This window comes from Centrocercus urophasianus, unplaced genomic scaffold (assembly GCF_019232065.1).
Source record: "Centrocercus urophasianus isolate 14NV4802_14NV808 unplaced genomic scaffold, USGS_Curo_1.0 seq_1084, whole genome shotgun sequence".
In the NCBI taxonomy this organism is placed as follows: Eukaryota; Metazoa; Chordata; class Aves; order Galliformes; family Phasianidae; genus Centrocercus; species Centrocercus urophasianus.
Window position 1 is genome coordinate 3,824 of NW_024884236.1, and position 12,962 is coordinate 16,785.

The 12,962-nt window shown below is 60.6% G+C and overlaps 2 protein-coding genes across 2 annotated transcripts; one reads left to right on the forward strand and one right to left on the reverse strand.

The window, feature by feature from the left end:
* Positions 1 to 1,672: 1,672 nt before the first annotated feature.
* On the reverse strand, positions 1,673 to 2,976 carry LOC122167947 (eukaryotic translation initiation factor 4E-like). The gene is made up of 7 exons (XM_042832906.1): positions 2,959 to 2,976; positions 2,757 to 2,845; positions 2,571 to 2,666; positions 2,411 to 2,474; positions 2,188 to 2,301; positions 1,971 to 2,110; positions 1,673 to 1,787 (listed from the first exon to the last, which is right to left on the reverse strand). Exons 1-7 carry the CDS (start codon positions 2,974 to 2,976, stop codon positions 1,673 to 1,675), a joined length of 636 nt encoding a protein of 211 aa, XP_042688840.1.
* Positions 2,977 to 5,309: 2,333 nt separating this feature from the next.
* SNCB (synuclein beta) lies at positions 5,310 to 8,545 on the forward strand. The gene is made up of 6 exons (XM_042832919.1): positions 5,310 to 5,347; positions 5,485 to 5,612; positions 6,324 to 6,362; positions 6,642 to 6,760; positions 7,497 to 7,586; positions 7,779 to 8,545. The coding sequence occupies exons 2-6, from the start codon at positions 5,492 to 5,494 to the stop codon at positions 7,809 to 7,811; spliced, it is 402 nt and encodes a 133-aa protein (XP_042688853.1). The 5' UTR covers positions 5,310 to 5,347; positions 5,485 to 5,491; the 3' UTR covers positions 7,812 to 8,545.
* Positions 8,546 to 12,962: the final 4,417 nt, after the last annotated feature.

The following is a 12,962-nucleotide window of genomic DNA, read 5'->3' on the forward strand; positions in this document are numbered from 1 at the left end:
AGATGCTGTCCCCCTCTGCCCCTCCTCCGCCTCTGGCACTGGGGATAGTTCTGCAAGCACTTAACTCTCTCCCTGCCACGCAGGCCCCTCTGTGCCCATCCCTCCATGCAAACTACCCTATGCAAACACCACCGGTCATGCCCTGATGTGCAAACTCTGCCTTGAAACCCTGGGATGGGGTGTGGGGGTGCAGTCCCTACCCCCTGCTGCATGTGGGAGCATTAACAGGGAGGGTCCACAGGCCCCTCTCTTCCTCCTCCCACACTACCTTCCGTCTCTGGGGAGGTTGTCATGGGAACAGTGTATTGTTGGTACCCCTCACCATGGGTACCCCTGGCCACGTGCCTTGCTGCTCAGCCTGCACCCACACCAGGATGCGATGGGCAATAGGGGTGAAGGTCCCCCACAGGGACTCCAGAGATAACGTGGAGCTACTGGCCATGCCCACAGTCCAAACCCTCCAGAAGCACAGAGCATCGCCGCAGTCCCTGGAGCAAGGAGATGGGTGCTGGCTGCATCCTGACCCTCATCCTCAACCCCAGCCCCGCAGCTTCCCTTGTCCTCTCTGCATCTCCAGCTCCACTGCACCCTCCCCCCACCATCCTCAGCCCTGCTACCATCTGCCTCTCCATTTTGATCAGTATTAATTTTTAATTATGATTATTGACAGGGCATCCAGTGCAGCTGGCTCAAGGGACAGCTGCTTGGTGTGACGCTGCCCGGAGGGGCAGCCTCAGCAATGCTGCTCTCTCCAGGTGGCCCTTGGCCAGCCCTGTATCCATGTGGTGAGCCCCCAAGTGCCTCCTCACCTTGCTGTGCTCCCCCCCCCAGTGATTTGGGGTGCAGGAGCTAAGGATGGGGCCCATTACACCCCCAAAGGGTGGGCACCAGATGTGGACCTCAAAGGCAGAGCTGGTAGCAACCCATGAAGCCGGGGAGAGTGATGGCTCCTATAACTTTCCCAGTCAAATGGAGCCCTGCTTCAGCTGCATGCAAATGGTAATAAACCACAGCAGCTTGCAGCAGCCTACTGCCCACCTGGGTACCCTCAGCCTCCCTCCTGCTGAGATGCAATAGGAGCACCCCAAGGGCACAGCTCCCACTCACCCATGGTCCCCATGCAGACGGTCCCCTCGCTGCCCCCAGCACAGGGGCGAAGGAACGGCGGCGTGGCCTGCAGGACAAGGAGGAGGGAGGTCTAGCAGAATGGGCAGCAGGCTCTGGGGCTCAGCCCCATAGCAAGGGGAGTTGTAGGGCAGCCGCGCTGTGTAGAGAGGCGGCAGCCCCCATCCCGCACTCCTTCACGCTGCCCTTGCTGGGGCCACAAAGGGCCATTAACGCCGCGTGAGATGGAGCTCAGCACCCGCAGACCCTCCCCCCCCCCCCCCCGCTTCATTCCCCCCCCGCCCCACTGCCAGCCACGGGCAGGCGGCACCACCGCGTGGTTCGGAGCTGGCACTGCAGCCCCTGAAACCGGCCTCGGCTTAGCGGTCTACAAGCCTACGGCCGCCTCCCCCCTGCTGGGAAACAACCCGAGAGCGGGTGGTGACACGGGGACAGCCCCCAACAGCAGCCCGCCCCTCACCCCCGCACAACGCCAGCACACACGGAGCCCGCTGAGCTGCAACCATTCATTGCGGGGTCGGGCAGCGGGGTCCCGCTCCCCCCGTGCTCACACAATAAATTTGTTCTTGGTGAGGGAGCCGCTCTTGGTGGCCGTGTCCGCGTGCGCCTGGTACCCGATGGCCACCTTCTGCGACAGCCCCAGGTGCTCCTTATAGACGCGCCTGTGGGAGGAAGGGGGGGGGGGGGGGGGGGGCAGAACGGGGGGCATCCCCCACCCAGTCCAACGCCCACCTCCCCACCACCAGCCCCTGCTCCGTAGAGGAGAATGAGGTCAGGGCAAAGCCCCGGGAACAGCCCCACCGCCATGGGTCGGCCCCACCAGGAACCGCCCCGCCCCGCATTACCCGATGTGGGTGACCCCCTCCCGGTTCTCCGCCTCCCGGGTCCAGATGGCGATCTTGTCCCCCTTGGCACGGATGTTGATGACGGCCCCGCACACCTCATCGCTGTACTCATCGAACATCTCCCCGATGAGGCACAGGAGCTGCAGGGAGGAGAAGGATCCCAGGCTGGGCTCAGGACAGCAGCAGGGGGATGGCGCTGCCCCGGCCCGGTACGCACCGTCTCCAGCCAGAAGCGGTCCAACTCTGTATGCCTCTGCTGCTTGGCGAGGGTGATGAGCCAGCGCCCACCACGCTTGTTCTGGCTGTCCTCCCACATGGGCTCAATGCCGTCCTGGGACAGAGAAGGAATGCTCACAACGGCCAAAGCCAGCTTGGGGCACAGGGATGGGGTCCAAGCAGCACCCTGTGCCTCATGGTACTGGGGTGCAGGGCTGTCACACCTTGAAGAGGGAATAGTCACAGCCCGATGTCAGCTTGCTGGCCAGCTGGATGTGGGTGTACAGCCTGCAGCAGAGACATATGGAGAGCAATGAGAGGAGGTGCCCCACAGACACCCAAATCCCCAGACCCCAAAACTCCTAGAGTTGGGATGGCACTCACGCCCAGAAGTCCTCCACCGTGCTGAATTTGGTGACCAGGCGTAGGTTGGCCTGCCACATCTTGCTCTTGTCATTCTTGAAGAACCACAGGGCCCACCTGAAGGACAACAGGGCTGTCAGCTAGGCTGGACCCCTCCCCAGACACCCATCTGGTGCTGGGATGCTTCCCACAGCCAGGACCACGTACCTGTTGTGCAGTGGGTGCTTGCCCAGGCTCTCTGCCACCTGCAGCTCCTGCTGCTGAGCCCTGCGCCTGCGCCGCTCCTCCTGTCTCCTCTGGGGAAACAGCACAGCCACCCCATAGGGGCGCAGCCCCACAAGTCAAAGCTGCCAAGTGCCCACTGCCCACCCCAGTCCCATAGAAACTATGGGATCAAGGAAACACCCACCTGCTCCCCTGAAGCCATCCCAACCAACACAGCCCTATTCTCACCCTGTGCTTTTAAGGGCTCTCAGCTGAGTGGGATAAGTGCCCTGCTGCAGCTGGGGAGAGGGTGTGGAGGCTGTAGGGAGGGGGCAGGGCAGGGCAGGGCAGGGCAGGGCAGGGCAGGGCAGGGCAGGGCAGGGCAGGGTCAGGAAGTAGGGATGTAGTGGGACAGGATGGGACCAGAATTTGTTGATGGGGTTGGGGGAGTAGCATGGCAGAGGGATAGGCTGGAATGTGGGATAGGATGGCATGGAGTGGGAACAGGGTGCAGTGGGGCAAGGGATGGGATCAGGAGTAAGGAAACAGTAGGGAGAGTCTGGGTCTGTGATGAACTGTGCTAAAAGCTGCTGTGTCAAACTGCACCATGCCATGAGGAGGTGAGCTGTGCTGAGCTGTATCATACCAAGCCATGACACACAATGCCAAATCTTGCTAAGCTGCGCCAAACCTTGACGAAATGTGCCAAGCCAGACTGTGCCAAGTTGTGCTGAGCCATGCCAAGCCATGCCAAGCTGTGCCAAGCCAAACCATGCCTAATGGTGCCATGCAGTACTGAGCTGGGTCGAGCCATGCCAAACTGTGCTGAACTGTGCCAAACCATGCCAACATGTGTAGAATTGAGATGTGCTGAACTGTGTCAAGCCAAGCCGTGCCAAAGCATGCTGAGCATGAGGAGCTGTGCTGAAATCTGCCAAGCTGTGCCAGACCATGCCAAGACATGCTGAAATGTGCAGAACTGTGCCATGCCAAACCGTGCTGAGCTAAGCCATGCTGAACCAAGCCAAGTGGGCCAAGGCAAACCATGCCAAATCATGCCGAGCCATGCCAAAATGCGCAGAACTATAAAGTGCCAAACTGTACCAAGCTGTGCTGTGCCGTGCTAAGGTGCACCAAGGTATGACAAACCGCTCTGAGACTTGCCAAGCCCAGTCTAGCCATGCCAAAGCATGCCAGATTGTCCTAAACTGTGCAGAGCTATGCCAAAATGTGCAGAGCTGAGCCATGCAGAACCAATCTGGTTCTGCACAATCTGTGCCTAACTGTGCTGAGTCATACTGAGCCGAGCTCTGTTTAAATGTATAGTTTCAAGCTGTGCTGAGCATTGTCAAGCTTAGCCATGCCAAACCACCCCAAGCTGAGCAGTGCTAAACCACACCAAGCCATGCCATACTGTGTGGAGCCATATCCAACAGTGCCGAGCCGTGCTGCAGCATGCCAGGCTGAGCTGAGCCATGTTGATCCAAATCGTGCCCAGCTGTGTCAAGCTGTGCCAAACTGTGCCCAGCTGTGCTGCGCCATGCTGAACCATGCTGAGCCAGACTGCACCGAGCCATGCAGTACCAAGCTGCGCCAAGACATGCTGAAAGGTGCTGTGCCAAATCATGCCAAACTGTACCATGGCTTCACCTTAGCCACAGTCAGCCATAATGAGCTGTGCTGTGCTGAGCTGTGCCAAGCTGTGCCAAGCTGTGCTGTGCCGTGCTGAGCCAGAATGTGCTGAGCCATGCAGAAATGTGCCCAAATGTGTCAAACTGTGCCAAGCTGAGCCATGATGAACCGTGCCAAAACATGCCAAGCTGTGTCAAGCCAAGCCATGCTGAAGCATGCTGAGCTTGAGGAGCTGTGCTGAAATCTGCAAAGTGTGCAGTGTGCTTTATGAGCATTGCAAAGCAGGCTGAACCGTGCTGAGCCGAGCCGTGCCATGCCAAACGTTTTCAAATTGCACAGAGCCACGTTGTGCCAAACCATGCCAAACCAAGCTGAGCCAAACTGAGCCTTGTCAAGATGTGCCGAGGCAACACGAGCCATTCCATGCCATGCCGTACTGTGCTGGGCCGGGCTGAGTCACGCTGAGCCGTGTGGAGCTGAGCCAAGCCACGATTTGCCAAAACGTGTTGTTCTGAACTATTCCGAGCAAAGCCATGCCAAGATCGGGCAGAGCCGTGCTTGGCCACCCTTGTACCTCACCACACGGGGGCAGTACATCCCCGTGCACGGTCCGGTTCGGCCCGGTCCGACTCGGTTCGGCACGGCTCAGCGCGGAACGGCACGACGCGGTTGGGCTCGGTTCGGCACGGCTCGGCACTGCTCGGCTTGGCACGGTTCAGCACGGTTCGGCACGTCACGGTTCAGCCGTGCACGGTGCCCAGCACGGCTCAGCTCGCACGGCGCGGTCCCCCCCGCGCATCACGGCGCATCACGGCGCAGCGCAGCGCAGCACAGCGCAACGCGGCTCCGGCACAGCCGCACTGAGCCCGCCCCGCCGCAGCCCGGCCCGGCTCGGCCCGGCCCGCGCCGCGCCCCGCCCGTCCCCGTGTGCCCGCGTGCCCGTGTGCCCGCCACCGAGCCAGGTCGGGCGGCGCGGCGGGAGCGGGGCGGTGCGGGGTCGGGGGCGGCGGTGCGGGGCGGGGCGGCTATCGAGGGCGCGGGGATGCGCGAGGCGGGCGGGCGCCGGGCCGGGGTGAAGCCGTGCGGCCTCTCCCCGCAGAGCCGCCATGGAGGTGTTCATGAAGGGCTTGTCCAAGGCCAAGGAGGGGGTGGTCGCCGCCGCCGAGAAGACCAAGCAGGGGGTGGCTGAGGCCGCCGAGAAGACCAAGGAAGGGGTCCTCTATGTCGGTAAGGGCCGACCCGGCCTGCGTGTCTCCCCCCTCCCGTCCTTGCAACCTCCCGCATTTGCCCTTGCATCCTCCCGCCCATCCCCCTGCTGTCCCCACCAGTCCCCCTACCCCCGGCTCTCGCTCCCCGTCCCCGGCGGCACCGGCGAGCTCCGTCCGCAGCGCTCTGCCCGCGGGGATGGGGCGGAGGGGTTGCAGAGGAGTGGGACCCCGCGGCTGGGACCCCCGCGGCTCTACGCCGAGGACGCTCCGGGACTCAGAGCGGAGGCGCCGCGGGGCTGCGGCGATGCTCGGGCACCGCTTGCGGGGAGCTTCGGTGGGATGCGCTGAGATGTGCCCGGCTTGGAGCGGAAATGCCGGGGAGCCGTTTGTCCCTCCAGGGAGAATTCGTGCCCCGGAGTACACACGGGTGAATGGTGCAGCCGGGCTGCGGCTTCGGGCTGCTGGGAACTGGGTGCTGCTTCATCCCACTGGGCGAGGGGTGGAGCGGTGCCGAGCGGGGCTCTCCGTGCCCGGGGCGCTGCCCCAGGCGGGGGTCCCGCGGTGCCCGGGGGCCCCGTCCCGCAGAAGAACTGTCCGCATCTCCGGGCCGCCCCGTGCAGAAGCGCGCCCCGTGCATCCGGCAGCCCTCCCGAGCCCTCCCGTGGGGGGAATCGGGGGCTGCTCAGCGAGGGGCGCACTGATCCACGTCTCTCTCTGTTTCTACCCCCAGGGAGCAAAACCCAAGGCGTGGTGCAAGGCGTCACCTCAGGTACGGTCCTTCCTGCCCCCGCAAGCGCAGCCGTGCTAACCGGGTCGGGGCTAAGCGAGGGGCTGATGTCACCCGGCTAAAGCCACTTACATAACGGGGCCCGCAGCACAGGATTTGCGGCGCCGCCCGCACTCCGTGCCCAGCTGCAGAGCCGCGGCCCCGGGCACGGAGGGGGGGCGGGGGGATGGGAGCCCGGTCCTGCGCCTGACTAGCCATCAGCCCCCCCCGGCCCCTCTCCCTGGCTCGGGGGACACTGACACGCACCCCCGGCTCCCGCAGTGGCCGAGAAGGCGAAGGAACAGGCGTCCCAGCTGGGCGAAGCGGCGTTCTCGGGCGCCGGCAACATCGCGGCGGCCACGGGGCTGGTGAAGAAGGAGGAATTCCCCGCGGACCTGAAGGTGATTCCCCCCCTCCCCGCACGCCGCTGCACCGCCCTCCTCTCGGCGGGGACCCCCCGGTGGCACCCGGCGCGCTGCTGAAGGGTCCCCATCTGAGCGTCCCCGGGGCCGGGGCGGGGGGGACGGAGGGTCCCCCGCGTGGCGGCTGCGTGCGCGGCTGCTGCGGACGTGTGCGTGCGTGGATCCCCGCATGGCGGCGCGGGGCCGGCGGGGCGGCATCGCCGCGTTGCGCCGCGAGGTGACCTGACAGCTGCGGGAGCGCTGGGGCGGGAGGGGCGGCGGGCTCCTCTCGCTTCCAGCTTAGCCCAAAATAGCAGCAGCTGAAGAAATGAGGCCACGGCACGCACCGCCGCCGCGCGGGGGGACCGGCCGTCCTCCTCCAGCCGCTCTGCCCGGCCCTGGGGAAGGGTTATCCGCCCCGCCCGGGATGCGGGATGCTCCGGCACCTCGAGGGGGGCTGAAGGCGCCAGCACGCGTCACCCTCCTGGGGATGAGCATTGCGGGGATGCGCACTTCCACAGTCGCTTTCCTGTCCCTTCCCAGCTTTGTGTGCTGCTGTGAGCACCGGGTGCCCTGCCAGCACCCCCACTTCGCCCCGTATCATTCCGTCCTGGCTCTATCCCACCCCGTGTGGGCGTGTGCCTGGTCCCTGCCAGGTCCCCCGGGTAATTCCCTCCCCGGAAGGGTGACGTTCGAGGGATGCATGCGTGGAACTGACCACCCGCTTCACCCCCAGGCCGAGGAGGTGGCCCAGGAGGCTGTGGAAGAGCCGCTGGTTGAGCCGCTGCTGGAGCCGGAGGGGGAGAGCTACGAGGAGTCCCCACAGGTGAGGGGAAAGGATGGCACTGCAGGGATGCGAGCTGTGCTCAGCGCCTGGTGGCATCGCTGTGGGGAGAGGAGCCAGGAGCCTGCCAGCTCTACAGCACCCGGAGCAGGGAGCCTGGAGGTCAGGCAGGTGTGGTTGGAGGAACTGTCCCAGCTGAGCCTTCTCACTGCTCTTTCTTTTCCCATCTCGCAGGAGGAATACCAGGAATACGAGCCAGAGGCATAATGGAACCCTGTCCTTGCCTCTTCCACCAGCAGCACAACGAACCGCCGGTAGCCCCCTGCTCCTCCCCTGCTGGCCCCGGCCAGCGCCTACGTACCGGGGAGGAGCAGGGTTGCCCCTGCCCCGTTCGCTCACAAGTTCTTCCTCCAGTTCCGTTCCAAGGGACCATGTCCATGTCTCCGTACCGTGTCTAGCAGTGAGAACCCGCTGTGTCCGAGCCCTGCAGCCTCAGCGTGTGCCCAAGCCGTGGGCACTGCCCGCAGGGGCTGCTGTGTGTGCGTGTGTGCGTGTGTCCGTGGTGCCCGGGCTTACAGCTCTGCCTCCCTCCCAGCGCCGTAAGCCCCGGCTGCGTCCCGGTGCGTCTGTGTGTGTACAAAGCATGTTTACCTGCGCACGGGCTGCTGTACATTTTGCTTGCATGCGTGTCCCTGAGGTTCTGCTCTGGTCATCGTGGAACTGTTTTTGGTTTTGTTTTCTTTTTCTTTTTTAATATATCTATCTCTATCTATGGGTGGACGGGTCTTTTGCCTTTGTGAGCCCTCGGTATCCGAGCCCGCTCCCCAGCCTGCTGGGTGGAGACGGTGCCTGCACCCTCCCCGAGGTCCTGTAGTGCTGACGCTGTGTTGTGACGTGGCATGGATATCCCCCCACCCTCGTTGCTGGATGTGCAATACGAGTGCAGCTGCCAGTGACACAGCTGCCACCGTGTCCATGAATAAAGCCAACTCTTGTCTGTAGCCCCCTGGTGCTGGTTGTGGGATCCCTTGGTCTGTTCCCCTCTTTAGTGGTTTGTGCAGGTTTGGGGGAGAAAGAGTGCGGGGCTGGGGCGGGCTGTGAGAGCAGGTCCTCGTGGAGACCAAACTCTCCTGCCTGCTTATTGCTGTTGGGGCAGCAGACAGCACACTCTGGCTGAGCTGGGGATGCAGGCAGTGTCCCTGTGCCACCTGTCTGCATGAGTCTGCGGGCAAAAGGAGGGGACCCTCTGGGACCAAGGACCCTGTGGCAGAAGGAGGATGGACACAGTCCTGGCCTCGAGCCCTGGTTCTCTCCCAGCTCTGCCCCTGTTGCTGCCAGCTGACACAGGCTGTGCTAGCAAAGGGGGCTCAGGTGCTGGGCACAGTGTTCTTCCTGCAGGCTCACACCTGCCCAGAGCAGCAGGATGTGCTGCTGAATGTGAGTTGCCTCCTAAAGGTGAGCCCTGATCTTTGTGCTAGAAACACAGAGCAAAGGGGAACCTCTCCTCTGCCATGTCTACCCTCCTATGCTGCCCCGTTCCCCTTGGAGCACGGAGGACATGGCAGTTACGTGTGTCTCCCAGCTGCAATGTGACCACCATGAGGACCCCAACCAGCCTGCAGCCCCTTGGTGGCAGCACAGAGTAGAGAGGTTGTGCAGAGCCTTCCCCCACTGTTCTCCCTTGCCAAATTTACTGGTGAACTGTAGCTTGCAGCAGTCAGCACGGACACACAACAGGTTTGCTGATGCTTGCAAATCCCTGGCTCTGCTTCCTGTGTCTGTACCAGCTGCAGCAGCACCTGCAGCACCCACTGGGCACAGCTGGACACATCGTTAAAAGGTGCGAGACAGGGCTCTCCCTAACACTAGCAGGGCTGGCTCCCTAAGCAGAGCTGGGAGTGCAGCTTTCAGAGTGGAAGTGGATGTGGGCAGTGGCTGAAAGCGTGACAGACTCTGCAGGTTGGTGTGGGAGGCTGGTGGCACCCCCTGAGCCAGCTGGGCTGCGTCCCCAGAGCCAGGCTGGGACTACTACAGGACCAGCCTCTGGCACACTCAACTGGCCTGGGAGCACTGCACTGAGTCTGCAAGAGAAACACAGCCCCACATGCCCTGTCCCAGCCTTGGCCCCACTCCAAGCTCACGCACGGCAGTGTGACACTGCAAACATCAGCTGTCCCACAGACTGCCCTTGCTGGATGAGCAGGGCCACTGTGCTAGGAGCACTTATAGCCACACGGGCCTACAACTCAGGCAATGGGACAGAAGGGATTATACCACAGTAGGCTTTGTCAAAGCACTGCTCCAGGCCATGCTGCAATGGCTGCAGGAGACAGTAGCTGGACTCCTGCTCGAGGTGAGGCAGCTGTAGCTAATGTGGTTCAGGTTCTTCAGCCACTGGAAGAAGGATACAGTCACCCCACCTGCATTCACACAGATGTCCTGCCACGGGCAGTACACGCTCTAGATTTGCTGCTTACAATAACCCTGAGACCCACGACAAATCTGGGGGTCTCCTCAACAGCCTTGGGCCATGCCTGCCCTCAGGGACAGTCCTGAGGTTGCTTGGAAAGCTAAATCCTAGAACTGCAGTGTCCCTAACAGAACACCAGCTGCTGTGGTGTTCCACGCAATGTGATGTGGTTTGCTGTGGCCTATAAGCAACTGCAGGACATACTGATGACAGCTGCAAGCCCTGTAGTCTGCCACTGCCTAAAACTGGGAGGGTATAGAAGGGAAAGCAGCAAGCTGAGCTCCTAGGATTCACTCAGGAGCTGGAGTAAGTTAGGAAACAACTGAGACAGCACCATAATGTTGCTTGCTGTCAGAGCCTGGCAGAGCCAGGCTGGATTCACAACAGTGCAGCTGACAACACCATGTGGCCTAAAGAGGCACGAGCCTGCCATCTCCCTGTGTGTTTGGGGATGGACATACTGGATGACAAGCACATCTCTTCATGAGAATATGTCATGTGCTTCTGGTGTAGTGGGGCTTTTGGTGGCTTCGACAATGATTGGAGAGCTCAAGCAGAGCAGACAGGAAAAGAAGAAATGAAAGAAGAAACCAGGGACAGGCTCATTCCCTGCTGCCATTATCCTCTCATCAGGTCACTCCTAGGGGCAAGGGTGTGAGTGCTTGCCTCCTCACCAGAGCTGTTGGGGGCAGCAGATGCTCAGACCTCATATTTTGCACAGAATGATTAATGGCTCAGGCTGCAAAAGACCTTGGCTGTGTCAGAGTCCCAGGTTCCAGCATGCCCTGTCCCTTAAGCTCCCTAGAGCTTTCAGCAAAGGGTAGAATCTTGTTTCTGTAGCAGTTCCCTGCTTTGTTCACTCTTATCTGCAGTCCCCAGTTTCCAGTGTCAGACAACACAGTGACTCCCAGTACATTCAAGGATGTCATGCTCTCTGCCCTAAGGAGAGGATCTGGTAAAAGAAAGACTGAAGATGCCAGAAGAGCCAGCCAAGGTCAGTGGTCCTCGCTCCTGTCAGTAAAGGGAAAGGCTTGGGCTCTCCTCTTCCCCTCAGTTACGTGACCTGCCACCTCTTCCTCACTTTCTGTTCCTCCGGCACAGTGAATGAGTTGTCAGTGAAGTGATGAGATGCCTCCTCGGGTTGTGGAGTGCCCAGAGTGAAGTTATAGCTGGGCTGCTCTCACTTGCACACAGTGGTGCAGGTCCCCAGATGGCACTGGGCCTGCTCTGAGCACCTGGTATGGTGCACAGCAGTCTGTGCCTTTGCTTGTACCAATCATCGCCCTGTGCTGAGAAAACAGGCTGGGCTCAACTCACCTTCTCATAGTCTTCTAGCTCCTTGGGGTTGATCCCACTGGGGTTGTAAATGGCTTAATCTATCTGTCTCCCCAGCACAGATACAGTAGACTCCAAAGTGGTGCAGGTACAATATGTGCACCCCAACATTGCCAAAGCCCTGCAGCAACAGGGAGCAGGCATGGCTCTGGGGAGAGGGAAGTCATGGGGACAAACTGGAAACTGAACCCTCTGGTGACAAACCGCCTCCTAAGAACTTAAACTGGGATATAGAAGTAGGAACTCTGATCTAGCAGCCCCCAGTGAAAGTTTTGGCTCAGTGCAGGCTAGGAGCTGTCAGGACAGAGGCTGCCTTGGCGAGTTACAGGATCATGAAAAGCAGACCCTGTGGACAGGGGCTTCCAGCTCAGCCTGTTTTCATCACCTCCAGTGCTCCTGGATGTGCTGTTCCAAGCACAGCACACTGTTCAGCTTCTGAGAGCTGATCTCAATAGGAAACAGATGCAGCGAAAAACAGCCCATTGTGCAGCACCTAGGCACAATCTGAGCAGCCCTCCAGCACCTCACAATGACGGGTGCTGCGGCACCAGCATGAACAAGGGCCATAGTGGTAGCATGGTTCTTGTTATGGGAACAGATGATTTTGTATTGTCTGCCCCAAAGTGCTCTCTAGCTTGCTGCAGCTTTAAAAGCAGTGCTGTTTCCTAAGACACAAAAACCTCCAAACAAGCAAAATGTTACACACAAGTAGCCAAGGACTCCATCTTTCTCATCCTCTGCCACATCAGCCATCAGGGGGATGCAGGGGAAGGGCAGAAATGACAAAGGCAAGATGGTGAGCAGCAGCCTCAGTCCAAAGCCTCCTTCTGCACAGCAGGGAGCTGTGATGAGGAGTGAGTGTTCTGAGGAAAGCACCCCCCGCCAGCTCCTGGTGCTGGACTCAGATGAGACTTTAGTTTCATGGCTTTCAGTTTTTTTCCACCTCCAAAGAGCAGTGAGCTCAGCAGGATAAGCAGTTGGCTAAGCTGCAGGCATCACGGGTGGTGAACAGCAAGCGTTTGGACAGCAGTGGCTGGCAGAGAGCAGCAGCTGCTAGAGTTGCAGCAGGGGGAAGCACTTCCCTGCAGCTGTCAGCAAGCCTTGGCTGCAGGGGAGGGAAGGGCCTGAAAGCAGAGGGGAAGTCCCTCTGAGCTCCCAGCCAGCTGCCTCCAGGTAGTGCTTGTCAGGGCACCCCAATAGAGGGGGGCTGCACCCACAGTCAGGATCTTTGCAGTGGGTGATGTGGTGTGGAGGTGGCAGCTCTCTCTGCCAGTCCAGCAGAGCTCAGCATCCTACCACTTGCTCTCTGCTAATGCACACACCAGTGTCAGTCACAGCTTCCATTTTATGTGTGTTTTACACCGGATAGCTGCAAAGAACATTGGAAATGTCTGCACAGTGTGAACAGTGCTGCACCCCTGAACTTCTGTATGCACCATATCTGAAAAGTTGCTCACAGGAGTGCCAGCTGCTACAAGTTCCTCTGCTGAAAACCTTACAGAGGTTTTATTTGTAGGAACATCTGTTGTGCAAACAGGGGATGGGCCAGCGCTGGGGACGTGGTGCTGAGATCCCTGCGTGTGCACAGCAGGTATGGGACATCTCCTTGTGGG

Bases quoted from the DNA above. Each gene is read 5' to 3' on its own strand.
- SNCB (XM_042832919.1), top strand. From the start codon at position 5,492: ATGGAGGTGTTCATGAAGGGCTTGTCCAAGGCCAAGGAGGGGGTGGTC. The intron at 5,613-6,323 runs GTAAGGGCCGAC...TTCTACCCCCAG, and splicing joins GGAAGGGGTCCTCTATGTCG to GGAGCAAAACCCAAGGCGTG. The intron at 6,761-7,496 runs GTGATTCCCCCC...CTTCACCCCCAG, and splicing joins AATTCCCCGCGGACCTGAAG to GCCGAGGAGGTGGCCCAGGA.
- LOC122167947 (XM_042832906.1), bottom strand. The intron at 2,667-2,756 runs GTACGTGGTCCT...GTTGTCCTTCAG, and splicing joins AAGCACCCACTGCACAACAG to GTGGGCCCTGTGGTTCTTCA. The intron at 2,302-2,410 runs GTGTGACAGCCC...TCTCTGTCCCAG, and splicing joins GTGACTATTCCCTCTTCAAG to GACGGCATTGAGCCCATGTG.